This window comes from Trichosurus vulpecula, chromosome 4 (genome assembly GCF_011100635.1).
Source record: "Trichosurus vulpecula isolate mTriVul1 chromosome 4, mTriVul1.pri, whole genome shotgun sequence".
Taxonomy (NCBI): Eukaryota; Metazoa; Chordata; class Mammalia; order Diprotodontia; family Phalangeridae; genus Trichosurus; species Trichosurus vulpecula.
The window spans coordinates 431088732-431110372 of NC_050576.1; the positions used below are offsets into that span (position 1 = coordinate 431088732).

A 21641-nucleotide genomic window follows, 5' to 3' on the forward strand; every position below is an offset into this window, starting at 1 on the left:
TGGCATCATCAGTTGAGAGTTGGGAGGGACTTTAGAAATCACTGTAGTCTGGATCCCTCTGGTCTGGATCCATTGAACTTGAGGTACAGATAGGAATCTGGGCACAGAGGTCTAGTGCACAGTTGGAAATACGTGAACAACCCTCTGGGGAAAATTTGGGAGGTGGGCAGAGCGCCAGGCCTGGAGTCAGGAACACCCAAGTTCAAATGCAGTCTCGGACATTGACTAGCTGTGTCACTTCTGTTTGACTCAGTTTCTTCATCTGCAAAGTGGAGATAATAAGAACGCCCACCTCCCAGGGTCATTGTGAGATGGCAAGGAGATGATGACTATGAAGAGCTTAGCACAGCGTCTGGTGCTGTGTGACTGCCAGTGATGGCGATGATGGCGTCTGGTGCTACGTGACTGTTAGTGACAGTGATGAGGGTGTCTGCATAAGGCAGGAAGCTATGGGGGATGGGTGGGGAGGAGACTGTAAAGAGGCCAAGAGAGAGCTTTGGACAGCAACCATATCTGAAGGGTGGGGCGAGGATAAGGAAACCCCCAAAAGAGATTTTTAAAAAGGGAAGGAGACGAACAATGAAAGTCAGCGTGCTCAGTTTATGTCCTACCCAGAGAATCTATGATGGGGGGATGGATGGACAGATAGATGGTAGATGGATGGATGGATGGATAGATGGATGGATGGATGGATGGATGGATGGGTGGATGGACAGATGGATGGGTGGGTAGATGGATGGGTGGGTGGGTAGATGGGTCAGTGGGTGGATGGACAGATAGATGGTGGATGGACGGACGGATGGATGGGTAGGTTGGTGGATGGATGGATGGACAGGTGGACAATTACATTTTCCCTAATATAACTTTTCTCTAAAGAAAATTCTGTCTCTGACTGTGAGCCCTCATATACACCTAAGCACCTACACATCTCTGCCATAGCTGACAAACCTGTTCCAAGAAGATGCTTCCATCTTCCTTGAGGATGAAACCTGTGGAAGCCAAGGGCAGGGAGGACCTGCCTAGTTCTGACATTTGCTGTAGCTTCCCCTTTGGCCACTGGAGGGAAATGCAAGCCCTAATAGAATCCTCCCGGCTACCTGAGACCTGCCTTAGCATCTGAGGGGGTTGGGCTTCGGACAGGTTAACTTCCCTCCTTTCCAGGTAACTGGGCCACTTACCTCCAGGATGATCATACCGCAGCACTCCTGCCCCAGAGCCCTTTAATTAGTGGCCCTCTGTGCTTCGTTTTTCTTTTTTTTTCTAATCTAGATGCCTTCATATTTTAGTGCTGAATTTAGAGTCAGAGGGTCTGGGTTCAAATCCTCCCACTGACTCTGCCACTCACTAGCCAGGTGATGTTGGGTCTTAAGCTCCCTGGGCCTTGTTTCCTATCTATCAAATGAGGAGGTCGGACCACATGGCCTCAGAGGTCCCTTCTACCCAAAATCTGAATCACCGGAGGGCCAGTCTTGGGGTTGGGAGGACTTTGTTCAAGCCCTGCCTCTGGCCTCTCTGGGAAAATCCCTTAAACTCTCAGTGTCCCATGCACCTGTCTGAGCAACAGAGCAGTTGCCATCTGTGTTGGTCAAGGGAGTTTCTAAAGAGATGAAGTCACAGGTGCAGGTTAACCAAAGGAAGAAAAAGTCTAAAAAAAGGAGAGGCTCATGTGTTGCCAGTACTAAGAAAAGCTAATATTTTGATGGTGGTTTAAGGTTTGCAACATGTTTTCCATAGACTATCTCACAGTAGCCTTGAGAGCTGAGGACTGCAATTAGTATTATCAGCATTTCACAGACAAGATAAGAAAGCTGCACTCTGAGGTTAAGGGAAGCTAGTATTTGAATTAGGATCTGAACCCAGGTCTTCAGGGCCTAATGCAGAACTCTGGTCGTTCTGCCAGGTTGAAGAAGACAACCAGTCAAAGCCCTCAGTCCCTTATTTAATAAGATTCTAAGGATTTCCTGGTTTGTTCATTTCTTGGTTCTTTCCAATCTGGTTGGCCTCCTGTTGGCGCTGAAGGCTGCTCAGCCTCTTTGGACAAAATCTCTCCCTCCATTCTGTTTCTAAAAATATTTTTTATTGAGATGTTCTTTTTGTCATCTACATCTCCCAATGTCAGTCAGTCAGTAAATAATCACTGTGTACCTCCCAACTCTCCTTCCCAGAATGCCAAAAGAGGGGAAAAGAGGGGGGAAATCTTTAATAAAACTAATGAATGCATCCCCAAAAGCTTGACATTATATGCTGTGCTTCACACTCTATCCTTTATCCCCCTCTGCCTCTGTAAAGGCTTATCACATCTGAAGATGACCCAAGTTGGGGAAAGAGAGCACCCTGGATGACAAAGTCAGTTCAGGAAAGATCTTGACAGATGAGAAAATGGAGCTGAATCGAATACAATGAATTTGACACATGCAAATACATGAACTTGGCCTCAAAAAATGATGGATGATTTTCTCTGTCAGAGATTTATTCATCACCAGTATAAGACGGGCAGACGGAGCCCAAGAGCCATGTGTCTGAAACTGACCTGGGAATTTTACTGGTTGAGCCATGCCTCAGAAAGCACTTGTTCTGTGAACCTTCCATCTGGGGGTGGTCCTCAGGCTGCCCCCTCTACTAGGCTGGCTTCAGCTTCTTTGCAGGACCGGGTGTCTGGAGGTACATTGTTGTTCACTACAGGTTTTGCTGCACTTAGCTGGATTCTGGCAGAGCCACACCATGTTGGTGATTTTCCCTCACCCCCTGGGGTAGGGGATATTTATCTCCATCTCTGGCGGGGGAGAAGGAAACCTTGCAAAGAGCCAAAGGAAACCCTTATGTCTGATATCCCCTTGGTGGGACCCATGATGACCAGAACAGAAAAGGGGGGTATGCCTGGGGGCATCTGTGTTGGGGGCAGAGTCTCCCAAAGGCTGGATCCCCATTTTTATCTTTTTGTCCCAGACTACATCCTGGTGTGGGAAGAAGGACCTCCAAAAAAGGACCATAAGGTCAGGACCAAAGATGAGAAGCCCAAGAAGAAAGAAGATGAGCACCATAACTGGAGGCTGAATTTCTTGAGGCAACTCCGAGCTACTGGACTTCAGGTGGAACAGGTCTGTGGCCCTGGTACTGCCCCTCCCAGCTGGGTTCCCACCTCCTGCACCCACTCACCTGCTTACTCTCCTCACCTAGACTTATGGGCTGGAGCATTCACGAGCACCGAGCCAAGGGCGCCCACCCGGGCTCTACCCTGGCCATGCCCTCTTCCCCTTCTCAGGACCATTGGGCCAGCTCCTAATGGGTCACCTTGCCTCCAGTGTCTCTACTCCCCAATCCAGCCTTCCTATACTTGCTAAAGTAATATTCCTGGACAGGACAAGATGCCATGCCAAGTAAGAGGAGAGACATCCAGGAAAAATCACCACCCTCGAAAGTCTTAGAGGGCACTAGGGCGTGCCCATGTGTGCATGTGCACATACACACTCGTATACACCCACACACACATACACACACATACACACACCGAGGCAAGCTCTGATTAAGGTTTCCCTTGGCCAGTGGCCAAAGCAGTCACATCAACCCAACAAACAGCTTCATAAAATCAGGATGCCTGCTGTCCTTAATCAGTAAATGGCCCGTTTACAACACCCCATTGCTAGGGAACTAAGTGCCTGTCACCCAAGCCCCCTGGCTTCCTCCCTGCCACCCTTCCTCCACAGTAAACCAAGCAGAGATTAGAAGACCCTGATTCAGCGATGCTAGACAGTCAGCCAGTAAGCATTTATTAAGCACCTATGTGCCAGTCAATCAACAAGCATTTATTAAGCACCTACTATGTGCCAGGAACTGTGCTAGACCGGGCTACAAAGACAAAAAAGCCTCTCTGCCTTCAGTTAATTTCCATTCTATAAAAGGGAAACAACATGTGTAAGTTTGTACAAAAGAAATTCAAGGTAAATACCACAAGATTTTGCAAGGAGGAGCCTGGCAGCTGAGAGAAGCAATAAAGGCCTCGTGTAGGAGGTGGCTGCTGGGCTGAGCTTTAGAAGAAGCTGGGGATTCTAAGGGGTAGAGGTGATGAGGAAGGGCCTTCCTGGCATGGGGGACAACCTGTGCAAAGGTGCAGAGAAGGGATGTGGGAGGTCATGGATGCTATTACACAACATACTGAGAGTCAAGAACAAGAAAGCCAGGTCTTTAGGGGGAATGATTTATAAAACTAGAAAGTTAAGTTGGAGCCTCTACCCACAATGTCCTCCAGCCTCCACTAGATTCCCAAATAAGAAATCATTTTGACAAACTCACCCACTCAAATCTCAGATCCAAGATATTGGAAGCAACTCTCTTTGATTGATCAAAAGTCTGGGTCTCTAAATTCTGGTAGAGCCAACCTGAGGCAAAATTATTCATTAGACAGAAATCTGTGTCCCTGCCTCCTTCCATGATAGTCCTCAGACTCCCCAACACTTCAGTTACCCAGCGCCTCCTCTTCTCTCCTCCTCCTCACAGAGGAGCTCTGAGTAGTCATTCACACTTTAGTATGAGGACCTTGCTTCTCCCAACAGGTAACCTTCTATCTATTGTAGAATGAAAGGCTTTGTCCCCCCGGAAAATCAAGTTAAAGTGTCTCTGAGCAGGCAGATGAGATGAGGGCCTTTTCTTTACCCTCAAAATTGAGTAAAGTGGGCCCTCCAAATGCCTAAAAATTCTTCAAGGACCATCCCTATAGCGAGCACCCCATGCACAGTGTAGGGGCTCTTTTTCAGGGGCTAATGTGCTTTCTGGTCATTCTTCTTCCAGCATATAGTTAAGAGTGGAAAGAGATCCATACACTATGCCTTGCTCAGCGCCCCCTGGACTGTTCTCTGTTACTATGCTGAGGTTCTCAGGATGAAGATGCCCCTGCAGGTAAAGATCTCCAAATAGGGGAGAAGGACCATCCTCCATCTCCCAAAGAGAAGCACAGCCTTTGTCATTCATGGAAAGCCCACTATTCTATCACGGTCATTGGGAGTCAGGAAAAAAATCTGCATGGATTATCAGGGCAGGTGGTAAAGTTAAAATGGGGAGATACACATCACCAACTTTCATCCATCCATCCATCCATTCATCTGTCTTTCTATCTATCTATGTATCTATCCAGGCAAGCAGGCAGGTAGGCAGCCATCTGTCTATCCATCCATCAACCTGTTCAGGGAAACAGGCAGCTATCCATCCATCCATCCATCCATCCATCCATCCATCCATCTATCCATCTATCTATCTATCTAACTGGCTATCTAGGCAAACATCCATTCATCCATGCCTCTATACATCTATCTAGACAAGCTGACAGGTAAGCCTCCAACCATCCAGCAATTTATTGAGTGTCTGATATATGCAAAGTACTGTGTAGGCACCATAAAAGTGTCAAAGATGACTGAAACATGCCTCTGCTTTCAGCGTGGTGCCATAGAGTATTGGGTTTGGGATGAGGGTTCCATGGGTCAGATCCAACTTTGCTACTACTTCCTGACACTGTGATCTTGGGAGAGTCATTTCTCTTTTCTGGGCTTTCATTTACTCATCTGTAAAACAAGGGAATTGAACTATCTCAGGGGCTCTTACCTCTTTGTGTGTCACGGACCCTCTGGAAGGCTTCTGAAGCCTATGGACAAATTGTGAAATGTCTCTTCCATTCATAACTGACAGAAATGCTGAATTTCAGTTAAAGGTTTGTGAAAATAAAGATGTCATTTTTTTCTTTTCCAAGATCCATCCACAGACCCCAGGTTAAAAATTCTGGACCACGTGAATGGTTCCTTTCCTGCTCCAACCTTCTATGACTCAATCAAACCAAAAATTTCTGAGGCTACATTTGGGCTAACCTCTCTGAGAGCGGAGAGGCTCTTCCCAGAAAGCCAGCCACCTGGTGAGGATTCTTGGGCCACGACAAACCCATCAAACAAAGACACAAGAGTGAACAACCTGGGTTCAAATCTCTTACTACCTATGTGCCATTAGGGACATCAGTGAGCTTCAACTTCCTCCACTGTAATATGAGGGAGTTGGGTTAGCTGGTCTCTTTCAGTTCTAGAGATATGATCCTATGAAATAAAAAGACATTAACTATATTATTTAGGTATAAACACAGCTGACCTTGGAATCAAGCCCTGACTCTCTCTGGTGCCGGCTGTGTGACCTTGGGTAGTTATTTGACCCCAGACAGCTCCCCAAGACTAATGTGCAGAGCACGAGATGATCTGTAGGAAGAAGGAATGAAATCTGGGATCCATAACCTTCTTGTAGCCCTGTTTGCTGGTAAACAAATCCTTAAAGAGGGTTGGGTGATGGTTGGTTCTCTGTGTCTCTGTGAAGGCCTTGCCCAGCCAGCCCTCTAACTGGTCTGCTAAACTGATGAGAAAACTAGGCCTAAGGGACCCACTGTATGAGGAGGTTCCTGACATGCCTCAGGACTACTACACCGGCCTGTTCAAGGTGAAGAAGTTATCCAGGTAAGTTGTGGGGGCTTCTGCCACTCCAGGGGCCATGGACTGTCCCAAGCACAAAGCATCTGAAACCTCACTCCCCCTCCAGGCATTCCTAGCACTGTCCCAAATACTTCCTGTCACTTGATCACCAAGTTCAGAGAGGGGAGGACCTCAGTGGCCACAAAGCCCAATCCACCCCTGAAAAAGTCCAGGTCTCCCCTACCTCCCCTAGCTCCTGAGGCTACCACTCTGGGATAGCCCTCATTGTTAGGTGGCTTTTATCCCGATGTCATTCGACATCTCTGTAACTCTCACCTGCTGCTCCTGGTTCTTCTCTCCAAGACCGAGCAGGGCAGGGCGTCTTTCAGATGCTTGGAGAGAGCTCTCCCAGCAAGGCATCCCCCATGGGATGGCATTATCTGCAGGCCCATCAGCATCCTGGCTGCCCTCCTCTTCGCTTCCTCCAGTTTATCAATGTCCTTTCTAAAAAGGGTCCCCAGGTCCAAGCCCAGGCTGCAAACATGGCCTGACTTCCTGCAGCCCAAGATCTCCAGGGTTTTCCCAGCCATCACCTGAATCACTAAGCCCGTCCACTGAATTCAATTTGTCTGATGGTTACAGGTTCCTGGGCAGTGACAATCCAAAGACTTTCTTTGCCAGCACCAAAAGGCACCAGATTGTAAGTGAATGACTCAGTCTCTTGTCCCCTGGGATTGAGACCAAAAAGGGCCTTGGGCTTCTAGGTCTAGCTTAGGAATCCTTGCTTGGGGTCTGAAGGCTGGCAGGAGGAATAAGCACCGGACTTGAAGTCAGGAGAGCCTTGGGTTCAGATCCTTCCTCGGAGATTCTCCAGTTGTGTGATCGAGTGGTCGAGTCCGCGCTCTCTTCCTAATGCGAGTCATAACGCACCTCGGGGCTGCGGGGAGTACTGAAGGAGAAAGGGGACAGAAAGTGCTTTTTAACCTCCAGAGTTCTGTGTCACTGCCAGACACTGTTACTGGTCTGGCTCAGGGAATCATGCGTTTACTATTCCGTCTCCGCCATATGTGAACGGAAGGCTCCTCCTCCCTGCGCCAGCTACCGAAAGGGTCACACCTAGTTGGGACTGTATTTTACAATCTGCGGGAGCCGCAGATATCACCTTCAGCTTTAATTCCCAGCAAGGTCTGGGCCACCTCTTGAAGGTATTTCTATCCAGCGTGTCTGCCCAGAAATGGGGGAGGAGGATAGGGTCCAAGTAGGGAATTGGGGTGCTCCTTCAACCCACCCCAGCAGGCTGCCCAGTGCCTTCCTTCAACCGGCCCCCCCTCCCCAACCCTCCACTCCCTAGCTCTACGAGATCCTGGAGAAGACGACTTTCGGGCATGAAAGGAGAGGGCTGTTTGGGATTGAGCAGCTGCTGTCTGAGAAGGTCTTCAATGCGGCGTTCCCCCCACATGACGTGAGTCACACCCTTCCCAGACCCGGCTGCGCGGCGGCCAGTGAATGAACAGATGAATGAATGAATGAACTAACCAGTGGGTGGATGGATGGCTGAGAAAGAATTCAGTAAGAATTTCTTGTATTTCAAGCACTGGGGAATATGAGCACAAAAAAGAGACAGGCCCTGCCCACAAGCAGCTTCCATTCTAATAGAGGAAGACGACGGCACATGGAAGGGGAGCACTGGCCTCGGAGTCCTAGGGATAGTGAATGAACTAGTGACAAGGGCCAAAGGGATGCAGCCCCCTTTCCGACGTCCTTCGTCTGCGATCTGGTACCTGTCCAGCTACTGACGTGTTGTTTCCCCTCTAGACTACCAGCTCCTCGAGGGCAGGGCCTGAGTTTTTTGCCCTTCTTTCTTTGTGTCCCCAGCGCTAAGCACAGTGCCCGGCACAAAGTAAGCGTTTAATAAATGTTTACTACACGTAGTCAGCGGTTAATAAATGCTCAATTGACTGGCTGACCGTGCCTGCTCTCAGGGCGCTTACATTCTAACAGGGGAAGACAACGCTTATGGGAGGAGGTGGCCAGGGAGCGAGTGGTGCTTTGGCATATCGTGGGGCCAACGAGCCACAGGACAGTTGATCTGCATGCCCTTTTCAGAAGCTACGCCACAAATGGATTGACTATTGTGGCCAGAGCAGAGGTGGAGTTTAGAAGGGAACAGAGGCTGGGTTCTAGGTCAGCAATTTCAAGACTCAAAGAGAGTCTTCCAGAACTCCCTGGGGGCAGAGAGGTGGTTATGCCACACAGCAGATCTGCACAATGCTGCTTCACAATGTTGTTATTGGCTGCCAAATCACTGGGGGGGAAATGGCAACTCCTAACGTCATTACCTGGGGTCCATGAAGATGTGTCCAATGCAGAGAGTATCTCTAGGATTATCTATGAAGGGGCAGGAGGGAGGCATGACACCCCTGCTGGGGTCCGTGCTGACTCTGTGTGTGTGTGTGTGTGTGTGTGTCTGTGTCTGTGTGTCTGTGTGTCTGTGTCTGTGTGTCTCTGTGTGTCTGTGTGTCTGTGTGTCTGTGTATCTGTGTGTGTCTGTGTGTCTGTGTGTCTGTGTGTCTGTGTGTGCCTGTGTGTGTCTGTGTGTCTGTGTGTGTGTGTCTGTGTGTCTGTGTGTGTCTGTGTGCCTGTGTGTCTGTGTGTGTCTGTCTGTGTGTGTCTGTGTGTCTGTGTGTCTGTGTGTGTCTGTGTGTCTGTGTGTGTCTGTGTGTGTCTGTGTGTGTGTCTGTGTGTCTGTGTCTGTGTGTCTGTGTGTCTGTGTCTGTGTGTCTCTGTGTGTCTGTGTGTCTGTGTATCTGTGTGTGTCTGTGTGTCTGTGTGTGTCTGTGTGTCTGTGTGTCTGTGTGTGTCTGTTTGTCTGTGTGTGTCTGTGTGTGTCTGTGTGTCTGTGTGTGTGTGTCCTGTGTGTCTGTGTGTGTCTGTGTGTGTCTGTGTCTGTGTGTGTCTGTGTCTGTGTGTGTCTGTGTGTCTGTGTGTGTCTGTGTGTCTGTGTGTCTGTGTGTCTGTCTGTGTCTGTCTGTGTGTCTGTGTGTCTGTGTGTGTCTGTGTGTGTCTGTGTGTCTGTGTGTGTCTGTGTGTGTCTGTGTGTGTGTGTCTGTGTGTGTGTGTCTGTGTGTGTCTGTGTGTCTGTGTGTCTGTGTCTGTGTGTCTCTGTGTGTCTGTGTGTCTGTGTGTCTCTGTGTGTCTGTGTGTGTGTCTGGGATCAGCCAAACAATTTCATCTCAACTGAACAAACATTTGTTAAATGCCCGGAGTGGGGCGTTACACGAGGCTCCAGATATACAAAGATAAAAAAAGGAAGGGGAAAGGGGAGAGAAAGATAACTCAGAGCTTCCCATTGTGTTTCTTATGAAAAAGCTAAGAACTCAGGGGTTTCGACTGGGTAGTCATTATAAAAATAAAGTAATTAAGATGAATAGGCAGCTAGGGGGCGCCACAGTGCATGAAGAGCTGGACCTAGAGTCAGAAAGACCTGAGTTCAAATTCAGACACAGACATTCACTAACTGTATGATGCTGGTCACTTAACCCATCCGCCTCAGTTTCCTTATGTGTGAAATGGCAATGATAATAGAACTTACTTCACGAGGTTTTGTGAGGATCAATGAGAGAACTGTACGTAAAGTGCTTGGCAAACCTCACAGTAATATAGAAATGCTAGTGATGGTTGTCATCATAGAAATTGTGCTTGTGTGTGTCCTTCTTCTACTCGTGTGTTAGCTCAGCACAGTGCCTGGCACACAGTTGGTGCTTAATAAATGTTTACTGATTCATTGATTGATGTGCCCTTCTTGGTATCCTCAGCAGATAGCACAATGCCTGGCACATAGTAGATGTTTAATGAATCCTTATCAACTAACTGACTTTGGGACCCTGAGCAAATCCCCTGCTCTCTTGGTCACCTTGTAGACAGTCTTAGGGAATAGCCATAGGAGCCTAGACGATTTGAGCCACCCTTTCATTTTACAAGTGAGGGAAGTGAGGCATGGAGTGGGCAGCCTTTCCCATTCCAGGCCCCAGGACAAGAGTAGAAATCCCCCGGACCAGAGAGATCACTGGGGACCAAAGGAAGAGCTTATTCTACACAGGAATTCTAGCTCCTTGCCAGGGCCATTCTTCAAGGTGGGAGGCCTGGAGCAAGTCACATTTTGTACCTTATGCCACAGAAGAGTGAACCCGAACGCCAGAACACTAAATAAATAAATATTTATAAATAAAACTAGGCAAAAAAGAACAGTGAAGGCATCTTTAAAGTGAAGATCACAGAAAGATTTCAATAAAATGATCCAAGTGGAACACTTTGCACATTTGAAAGCCCTACAGAGAGGTCAGCTTTATGAGTCACTGAAGTTGACAGATAGGGGCTAGCCATAGGAGGGGGGGGATAGGAAGGGAGAAATGACAGAGCAGGGCCTACCATTGTGCATGGAGTACAGGTAGTGATCTCTGTGTCATCATCAGAGGGAGTGAACTGAGCTTTGGCTTTGCAGTCAGGAAGGACACAGATTTGAATTCCATCTCTGAGAGTTGCTAGCTAGTTGTGTGACCCTAGGCAAGTCACCTAACCCCTTCTGGCCTTCAGTTTCCTCATCTATAAAATGAGAGGGTTGGAAGAAATGACTGAGAAAGTCTCCACCAGCTCTAGATCTGGACTCCTAAGTCTTCCCTAATACCTTAGGTCACAATGTTTTCTCACTCCACCTCATCCCCCTTCTGATTTCTCTTAGCACTTTGCCTAGCCTTCTCCTTTGACCATAGTTACTATGCATAATCCTATCCTCTATTATACTCTAGGCAACTTGAACAGGCTCTTTGACTTGAGAGTGTACTACTATACACTCTGTGTCTACTGTAGCATGCTCTCTGGGCTGCTCACCAGAGGGAAGCTTCTACTTTGAGGCTCAAGGAGTGACCTGTGAGTACCTATTCTTAAAACTATAGCTTATGAGCCCCCACCAGTGAACTTCCCCTTAGGAGTCAGTCCATAGACACAATTAATTCAAAGAAAAAATATTTTACTAATATCAATCAATCAATAAACATATATTAAGCACCTACTATGTGCCAGGCACTATGCTAAGCACTGAGGATACAAAAAGAGGTGAAAGACAGTCCCTTCCATCAAAAAGCTTACTATGTAATGACAATATAAAATGGTATAGTAAGAACATTAGCTACAAAACATTCCCTACCTCCATAAACGTGGGCTCCCTTCCCCTCAAATACATACAGTATCCATAGAAAGAGTGGATACAAATTTTGAGTACAATTGTAGCAGGATGTACATATGGAGAACACATGATCAAGGCAATTGCCAAGACCAGTTCTCCTTTGAATCCATAGCTAGCTTTCTTCTCTACACCCAGGGGTCACAATCCTTGAAGATTACCTCTCTCAAGTCACCACCTGTCTGTATGGAGAGAGTGTGTCTGATAGAAAAATGTGTGTCTCTTCTCTCACAACTGAGTTTAAAACTCTCATGAATTAATTCCCTCCCTTGGGATATCTCGTGCTGATCAAGCAGCCTTGCTGCTAGATGCCTTGGTTGATGGGAACCAGAAAGAAGGAAATTCCCCATCCCCTCCTACACTGTTGTCCTCAGGAGTAAAAACTCCACAAAGCCTAGGTTCATTCAAACTGACCAGCTCTCAAACTGTCTTTTAAAGATTACCTGGGAATCTGACCAATCTTCAATCCAACCAATTGCCAGATACCCCTTCTAATTCAATCAAGGAGAAATGTTTTATATTCAATTTTATTTTACTTTCCAAATTCTCTTCCTTCCCTTTCCCTCCCCCATCCACTGAGAAAGCAAGAAAAATAAAATCCATTACCAATATGTATGGCCATGTGAAATAAATTTTCACATTAGCCATGATGGGGGCAGAGGTAGGGTGGGGAAAAAAGCAAAAAGAGGAAAGTAACAGAAAAAAAATACGCTTCTGTCTACACCCTGAGTCCCATCAGTTCTCTATCTGAAGGAGGATAGCATATTTCATCATGAGTCTTTTGGAATTACAGTGGGTCACTGTGTTGACAAAGTTGATTCTCTTTACAATACTGCTGTTACTGTGTACATTGTCCTCCTGATTCTGTTCGTTTCACTTTACATCAGCTCATACAGGTCTTCCCAGGTTCTTACGAACCTTCAATATTTCTGATAGCACAGTAGTATTCCATCATATTCATATGCCATCACGTGTTCGGCCATTCCTTAATTGATGGACTTCCCTTCAGCTTCCAACTCTTTGCCACATCAAAAATTGCTGCTATAAACTTTTTTGCACGTAGGGTTTCTTTTCCTCCTTCTTTCATCTTTGTGTTATAGACCTAGTAGCAACATCACTGGGTCTAAGGGTTTGCAAATTTAGAAGCTTTTTGGGCACAGTTCCAAATCGCTTTCCAGAATGATCGGACTAGTTTCACAGCTTTACCAGTAACACTTGCATTAACGCGCCTGTTTTCCCACAGGAACTCCAACATTTGTTATTTTCTCTTTTTTGTCGTCTTAGCCAATCTGGTAGGTTCAAGATGGTACCTCAGAGTTGTTTGAATATTTATTTCTCTAATTATTAGTGATTCAGAGCAGCTTTTCATATGGCTATTGATAGCTTGGATATCTTTCTCTGAAAACTGCCAATTCATATCCTTTGGCCATTTATCAGTTGGGGATTAGCTCTTATTTGAAAGAGAAATTTGTTCACAATTTATTAAAGGTTCAACAAGTCTGACTATGTCTTTACAATCCTAGTCTTCTTTCTTTTCTTTTCTGTGATTTTATTCTGGCCTTTCTGAACTGGAAAGTGAGTTGAAGATCCCCTCCCCCATAGCAGTATTGTGAAGAGAGCTCAGACTTGGAGTCAAGAGATCTGGATCATAACTCAGGCTTGTTGTGAGATAATCTATATATGTAACAAGTTTGGTGATCCTGTAAATACTGTGGAGAAGTGGAACTCTTGGTATGTGGTATGATCTTGAGACTTCCGTTTTCCTGCTCACTCTCCCTTGGATGCTTTCCAGCTGATCGATGACCTGTCTCAAATGTGGTGCCCACAACTGAACACGAGACTCCAGATGCAGGCTGCCAAGACAGAGGGCAGTAGGATGATCACTTCCCTGGTCCTGGACAATGTGCCATGTCTTAATTCAGCCTAGGAGTGCATCAGTCACATTGTTGACTCACATCCAATTTGCAATCCACGAAAACAATCATCTCATTTGTAGATTTGATCCTCTTCCTTTTTGGAAAATCAGGATGTTTGCCTGTGTCCAGCCTTCTCTCCCACTATGCCCATTCACATATGCTATGTTATTGCCAAAGTGGGTAAGTCACCACCCCTAAAAGTCTTTCTAGCCCTTCCCATCTCTGACCATTGGCTCATGTTACCTCCTGGAATGCCCTATCCACCCTTCCATCTCCACTGTCAAAAACCCCTCCTCCAGCACCTTAAAAAACTATATTACTAAAGTCATTGCCTGCTATTTCATCAGTGCCCTCCTTCCCTGACTTACTTACACTTATTTTTGACTTGTTAATTTTTATTCTGTAATTCAATTTTTATGTTCAAGGATCAGAACCTAAGCATTTAGAAGTAGTCATAGTTTAAGTACCAATAGAACTTAAAAATGAAGGATGCTGACATACAAATTCAACTTTAAAACATTAAAGACTAATAAAGTACACTCTACTTCTTGTTCCTGAATCCCTTCAACCAATTTCAGGGAATATTTGCTCATTTAAAAAGAAACGAAAGTCAATTGTCAGAATGAACCTGATATTCACGGCCTCCCATTTTTTCTCTTTCTCATCAGCCTCCATAGTCTTCAGATTGCCTTTTGGGAGCCAAAGGGATTCTAGGCATTCTTGGTGAACTCCCTAGGGTTTTTAGGGTTTTTTATTTTTCTTTTCTTTTTTTTAATAATTAAATTATTTACTTTTAGTTTTCAACAATCACTTCTATAAGACTGTGAGTTTTAAATTTCCTCCCCCTCCCCAAGGCGGCATGCAATCTGATATAGGCTGTATGTATGCATGCCTATTATTTTGTGTTTATTCTCTCCATATTTATATAATTACATGCCGTCTCATTCCCTACACCCCACAGAATATAAACTCAAAGGCATGAGTTGTTTCATTTCCTTATAATTATTTCTATGTCCCCAGCACCCAGCACAGTACTGACACAAAGTAAGAAATTAATAAACGTTTATTGATTGATTTCCCAGATTTCCCAACCGTCAGTAATACAGACAACTCCCTGGATTTCTTCGAGTGTATCTCCCAGCCATCGGTCACATTCTATATTGTTTATCAAGAGTGGTAACCTGTATACGTGTCTGACCTCCCCTGTGGGTGGCTTACTGGGAGGTACAGCGTCTTATTTATCTTTCTACCTCCCAAGGTGCCTCCCGTGTAGTAAGAGCTTAATAAATGGAGTTGCACAGAGTTGAATTGATCCTGGAAACACTGTTGCTAGGAATTCATCAGAGCCACCTTAGGCTGGCTGGCATCCCACGTCACACTAGACATTAATGTTCATTGCTGGAGTCACCTGGGGCACAACTTGAACCTTTTTCTGCCTTATTTAGCATCTTTTAAGATCACTCACCCACTTTCCTTTTCTTCTGATCTTCCTCCCCGGTCTCACATCACTCACTGGCTAGAGAAATTTCACCTAGCTGTGTAGGAAGACAAGTGCTCAACCTTAGAGAACATTCTTCAAAGTCGTAATATCTATCTTTCCAATCACAGTGAGCTATGCTGGTCTCAGGCCAATGTCAGATCTTTCAGAACTCCCTGAGACTGAGAAGTTTCTCTGTCTTCTCCAGGGCCCCTTCCAAATCCCTCCAGGGGGACTGGCCCCTGAGGAAATGAATCAGCGTCAAATCCTCTACCATTACTGGGCCAGGTGGCGCAAATGGACGAAATACCAGCCACTGGATCATGTCCGAAGGTACTTTGGAGAGAAGATAGCCCTCTACTTTGCTTGGCTGGGTGAGTCCAACCCCTTGCACAGCTCTGTCTCTCTCCATGCTGACGTAAATCTTCATACCACTCCTTCCTAGGACCCTAGGTTTGAGAGGTGAGTCAGAGAACCACAGAACCAAAGTGTTTCTAAATTGGAAGGGACGTCAGTGGCTACCTAGTACAACTCCTACCCCAAAGGAAAACCCAAGATAGCCCACCAGCCTCTGCACAGCATGTTAAAGTGGATATAGCACTGGTTCTAGATCCAGAGTATGATCAAATCCTCCCTCTGACACTTACTGTCTGTGTGACTTGTGACAAATCATCTAACTTCTCTGGGCTTCAGTTCCCCTATTGGCAAAATGACAGGGTTGGACTAGGTAACCTTCAAGGTTCCTCCATTGGTTTTTCTTTCTTTTTTTTGTACATTTATTTATTTAAATATTTCCCAATTACATTTTGAAAAACATTCATTTTTGAATATTTTGAGTTCTGAATTCTTTCCCTCCCTCCCCTTCCCCACCCACCATGAAGGCAAATAATATGATATTAATTATATATGTGCAGTCATGAAAAATATTTCCCTATTAGCCATATTGCAAAAGAAAGCACACACAAAAAACCCCCAAGAAAAATAAAAGACAAAATATTTAAGTCATTCAGAATTCATGAGTTCTCTTTCTGGAGGTGGATAGCATTTTTCATCATGGGTCCTTTGGATGTCCTGGATCAGTTGTCTTAATCAGAGCAGCTAAGTCATTCACATCAATCAATTGTACAAATTGAACAATATTGTTGCTACTTTGCACAATGTTCTCCTGGTTCTGCTCACCTCACTTTGCACCAGTTTTAGTTCTACTGCAACTATCCTGCTCATCATTTCTTTTTTTTAAATTTTGTTGTTTGTTTTTAGTTTCCAACATTCACTTCAATAAGATTTTGAATTCTGAATTTTCTCCTTCTCCCTCTGCTCCACTGTCCCCAAGGCAGTATGCAATCTGATATAGGCTACACATGTACAATCATATTAAACATTTTTCCACATCAGTCATGTTGTGAAAGAAAAATCTGAACGAAATGGAAAAAACATGAGAAAGAACCTACCCCTCCACCCCAAAAAAAGAAAGAATATAGTGTGCTTTGATCCGCATTCAGATTCCATAGTTCTTTCTCTGGATGTGGATAGCATTTCCATCAGGAGTCTTTTGGGATTGTCTTAGAGCCTTGCATTGCTGAGAAGAGCTAAGTCTATCAAAACTGATCATCAAACAATGTGGCTGTTACTGTGTACAACGTTCTCCTGGTTCTGCTCACTTCACTCAGCATCAGTTCATGCAAATTTTTCCAAGTTTTTCTGAAGTTTACCTGTTCATCATTTCTTATGGAACAATAGTATCCCATTACATTCATATATCACAACTTGTTCATCCATTCCCCAATTGAAGGACATCCCCTCCATTTCCAGTTCTTCACCATGACAAAATGAGCTGCTATAAATATTTTTTGTTCCTATACTTCCTTTTCCCTCTTCTTTGATCTCTTTGGGGATACAGATCTAGAGGTGGTATTACTGGGTTAAAGGGTTATATAGTCCTTTTTTATAGTTTTATAGCCTTTTGGGCATAGTTCCAAATTGTTCTGCAGAATGGTTGGACTAGTTTACAACTTCACTAATAGTGCATTAGTGTCCCAATTTTTCCATATTACCTCCAGCATTTGTTATTTTCCTCACTTTCCTTTTCTGTCACCTTAGCCAATCTGAAAGGTATGAGGTAGTATCTCAGAGTTGTCTTAATCTGCATTTATCTTATCAGTGATTTAGAGCATTTTTCATGTGACTATGGATAACTTTGATTTCTTCTTCTGAAAACTACCTGTTCATATTCTTTGGCCATTTATCAACTAGGGAATAGTTTTTGTTTTTATAAATTTGACTCAGTTCCCCTCTATATTTGAGAAATGAGACCTTTATCATAGAAACTTGCTACAAAAATTTTTCTCAGTTTGTTGTTTTACTTATATTCTTGGCTGCATTGGTTTTGTTTGTGCAAAAGCTTTTTAATTTCATGTAACCAAAATTATCCATTCTACTTCCCATGATCCTCTCTATCTCTTGCTTGGTGACAAAAATTTCCCTTATCCATAGACCCGAACAGTACATTTTTCTATGCTTTCCTAAATTATTAATGATATCACACTTTATGTCTAAATCATTTATCCATTTTGATGTTATCTTGGCATACAGTGTGAGCTGTTGGTCTAAGGCTAGTTTCTTCCAAATTGTTTTTGTCAGCAACTTTTGTCAAATGGTGAATTCTCGCCCCCAAAGCTTAGATCTTTGGGTTTTAAAAATACTAGATTATTATGGTGATTTCCTACTGTGTATTGTGTATTTAATCTATTCCACTGATCCACCACTCTATTCCTTAGGCAGTAGCACATTATTTTCATGATTACCACTTTGCAATATAGTTTGAAATCTGGTACTGCTAAACTGCTTTCCTTCCCTTTTAAAAATTGATTACTTTGAAATTCTTGACCTTTTGTTTTCCAATGATTCTTATCTGATCCACACTACAACCAGAAGAAGTGGGAATATCATTCATTATCATGGATTGTAATACCATCCACTGGATGGTATGAGCTAATCCTTATTTATTTATCTTCTCTGCAAGAATAGTAAGAGACAGCTTCTCAGTTACTTTGCTAAAATCTATTGGTTTAATAACTATAGCAAAAAAAGGAAATGGGGTTAGTCCGGCATGACATGTTCTCTAGGCCAGGCTGGCTCTCCATAGTCACTGCTTCCCTTTCTAGATGCCCCCTGCCATCTTGTTATTTCCCTAGAACTTTCAGAGGAATTAAAGTCAAGTTCACTGGCCCACAGTCTGTCGATTCTGCTCTCCTCCAATCTTCTGCTTCCTCACCTATTCTTTCCAACATCACTGCCAATCACTCTACTGTTATATCTGCCAGTTGTTTCTGAACCTGAGGATGGTGCTGATCTGGGCCAAGTGCCTAGGATTCATCAGTGGAGGCTCATTGCCCTCTAAACATCTCCTTACTTGGACTTAGGCAAAATGACGTTAGTGCTGGTGACGCAGCTTAAGCATCAATTTGCTGGGAGCCCTAGTTCTCATTTCCAGTACAAAGGTCATTCTTGGCCCAGAAAATAGAGGCAAAGTCAGAATAAAGCAACTTGGGTTTTTCTCTGTTGGCAGTGGTCATCACTAGCCCTACCTTGACTGTCCTCTTTGATCTAATGCAGATTAAAAAACATTTTTTGTTGTACTTAGCTTTTCTTGCCAGCCTCAGCTCATTCTGAGTTTTAGGAGTCATGACATTTTTTAATAGAACTCTGCAATGCTCTTAGACATGCCTTCTATCAACCTTTGCTTCCATCTTTTGTGTAATCTTTTTCTTTTTTTAATTCAAAATTTATGTTTTCAGTTCCAAATTCTCTCCCTCCCACTCCCCCACCACAGAAAAGGCAACAAATACAATGCCTGTTATACATATGAAGTCATCCAAAACATTTCCACATGCTTAATTAATTAACATTAATTATTTTCAAAAGCTAAGTTGCTTGGTGAGTTCTCTGTGCATCCACATTGACGTCTTCAGATAACCCTCATTTTTCCTTCTCCCTGGAATCCTTTCCCTCTGCATCTTCAGCATTTCATTTTTCAAGATGCCCTATCCCTTCTGAGCTGATTTCCCCAGTAGATTTTTAGTCTATGGGATCCTACCCATCCTTTATTTGAACCCTTTGAAATCTGCTGTCCCAAAATCTAGGGCACATGTTGGACTCTGCCCAGCCCTTCTCTCTTCTATCACAAACTCTACAAGATTTCTGTGCTGCATTTCTATCATTTCCACCCCCTAGCATCCAGTTTCTACCTACTGGCAAGAAGCAGGTACAGTATAGAATCCCTCCTTTCTGGTTTCTCTACCTCTCGAAGACAAAATTAGCACTCACATCAATTAAGAGATATGAGTTAGAATTAGGGATACGAATTAGGATTAGAGGGAATGTTAGATTAGGGCTTGAGAGAGGTAGCCCTAACTCTTCATCTTTTGAAGGATGCAATTATCACTAAAAATTATTGATAGTTTTGGTATTGGGAGAGAGTGTTTTCCTGCCGAAGTCTGGATGATGGAGGTCCTCTGTCACTCCCATATCCTGCCTCTGGGCCACACTTGTCATCAGTTCCCCTAACTTCTGATTGATCTTCTCTTTCTCAAGTGGTTCACAGTATATTCTGATGACGGAATTACCTCTCTTTCTTCCTTTGTTGATCTTTACCCAAAAGCTCTTTGCTGCATTTCTCTTTGGCTCCTGGATTTTCTCATCATACAATGACACCTACACTCCCCTTTTGGTCATGAGATGTGTTCCCTTTGTGGCAGCTGCCCCAGGCTTTACTGCAGGGCTGGCACATAAAGAGATAGAGATTGCAGACAGACAGATAGACAGAGACCCACACACACATACACATACATAAAACACACAGATGAGAGACGGTTTATGAAGCACTGCATTATTCAGTCATGTCCAGTCCTAAGTGACCCCATGGACAAATTGGTGGAGACACTGCAGCGGTGGACCATTTCCTTCTCCAGTCTGTCCTCATTTTATAGATGAGGAACTGAGGCAAACAGGAGTTGTGACTTGCCCAGGGTCACACAGCTAGTAAGTGTCTGAGGCCAGATTTGAACTCAGGTCTTCCTGCCGCCAAACTTGATGCTCTATGCTATCATCTCTCTATTACCTCTGCCTATCCACTCTATTCCTGTCTCTCTGTCTCTCTGACTCTGTCTCTGTCTCTCTCTTTCTGTCTCTCTCTCTGTCTCTCTCTGTTTCTCTGTCTCTCTGACTCTGTCTCTGTCTCTCTCTCTTTGTCTCTCTCTCTCTGTATCTCTTTGTCTCTCTCTATCTCTCTGTCTCTGTCTCTCTGTCTCTGTCTCTCTGTCTCTGTCTCTCTCTGTTTCTCTGTCTCTCTCTGTCGCTCTCTGTCTCTCTCTGTGTGTCTCTCTGTCTCTGTCTCTGTCTCTCTGTCTCTCTCTCTCAGCCAGTCACTATGCCTGGTGCCAGCCAGGAATACAAAGACAAAAATGAAAGTCTCCATCAGTAAAATGGCGGTTCCTTGACAGTGCCAAGAATGTCTACCCAATTAAGTAAATACAATACATGTGCACAAAGAAAATACAAACATATTTTGAGGGGAGAGTGAGAACAGCTGAAGAGACTGGGGAAAGGGGCGAGGTGTGGCTCCTGAGTCGGGCCTGGAAGGGAGGTGGGAATTCCAAGAGGCAGAGGTGATTGGGTGGAGAGGTGGGAATATTCCAGGTGTTGGGGACAGCCTGTACACAGAAGCAGGAGAAATGGAGTGAGGTTGGGGAGTAATTTGAAATCACTGGGGAGAGTGTTCAGAGCCAGACTGTGGAGGACGTAACTGTCCACAAGAGAAAGCTGGAGAAGGGAAGAAGGCCCCCACCATGGGGGGCTGCCACTGCCCATCTGCCGGGCCTCTCTCTGAGAACCTCTCTGTGCACTCCACTCCTTGATTTCAGGCTTTTACACGGCGTGGCTCCTGCCGGCATCTGTGGTAGGGGCGGTGGTCTTCCTGGTGGGCTATTTCAACGTGAACACAGATATCCCGACGTGAGTAGCACTCTCTCTTCGGCAGGGCACACACAGAGATCCCTCTTGGGGACCGAACCAAGAGATGGGGAGCTTTCTATCTGTATTTCCTCAGTATCCTGGGAGCCCAGATCTAGAGATGGAAGGGACCTCAAGGTCAGTTCATCCAAACCCCACTTCATTTAACAGAGGAGGAAACAGGTCCAGAGAGGTAGAAGTCACTTAGCCAAGGTGACCCAGAAGCACGGGTCAATGGTACTCTTGCTGCTGAGCTATCAGTTCTGAGGTCTCCTCCCCCCAGGCTCTCCTCATTGGCTGACTTGGGCCATCCTCCCGAGGAAGCTGGGGGTCATAGGATTTGTAGTCTCAAAAGCAGAGGGACCTTACAGATTGAATCTCTTTTTATGAGGAGACATACTCATGAGAAAGATTTCCGTCCAGGGGCAGAAGGGAAGCAGCTGGACCCAGGTGACAAATACTGAGTAGAAAAGCCCCAATTTGAGCCCAGACCAGGAGGCATGCTGGGGCCAGGTCTGACCCTCCTGAGGAGGCAGTTGTTAAATTCTCAGCATGACCATATATAC

At 44.9% G+C, this 21641-nt stretch overlaps 1 protein-coding gene across 1 annotated transcript in view; it reads left to right on the forward strand.

Annotated features, from left to right (window-relative positions):
• The first annotated feature begins 2513 nt into the window (after positions 1-2513).
• The window catches only part of ANO7 (anoctamin 7), a 46214-nt gene continuing 27086 nt past the window's right edge, over positions 2514-21641 (forward strand). Inside the window, exons 1-8 of the mRNA XM_036755831.1 lie at positions 2514-2661; positions 2947-3098; positions 4786-4893; positions 6343-6479; positions 7077-7134; positions 7786-7896; positions 15275-15440; positions 20988-21078. Of these exons, the coding sequence (XP_036611726.1) occupies positions 2514-2661; positions 2947-3098; positions 4786-4893; positions 6343-6479; positions 7077-7134; positions 7786-7896; positions 15275-15440; positions 20988-21078 (971 nt within the window). The remainder of the gene's footprint in view (positions 2662-2946; positions 3099-4785; positions 4894-6342; positions 6480-7076; positions 7135-7785; positions 7897-15274; positions 15441-20987; positions 21079-21641) is intronic.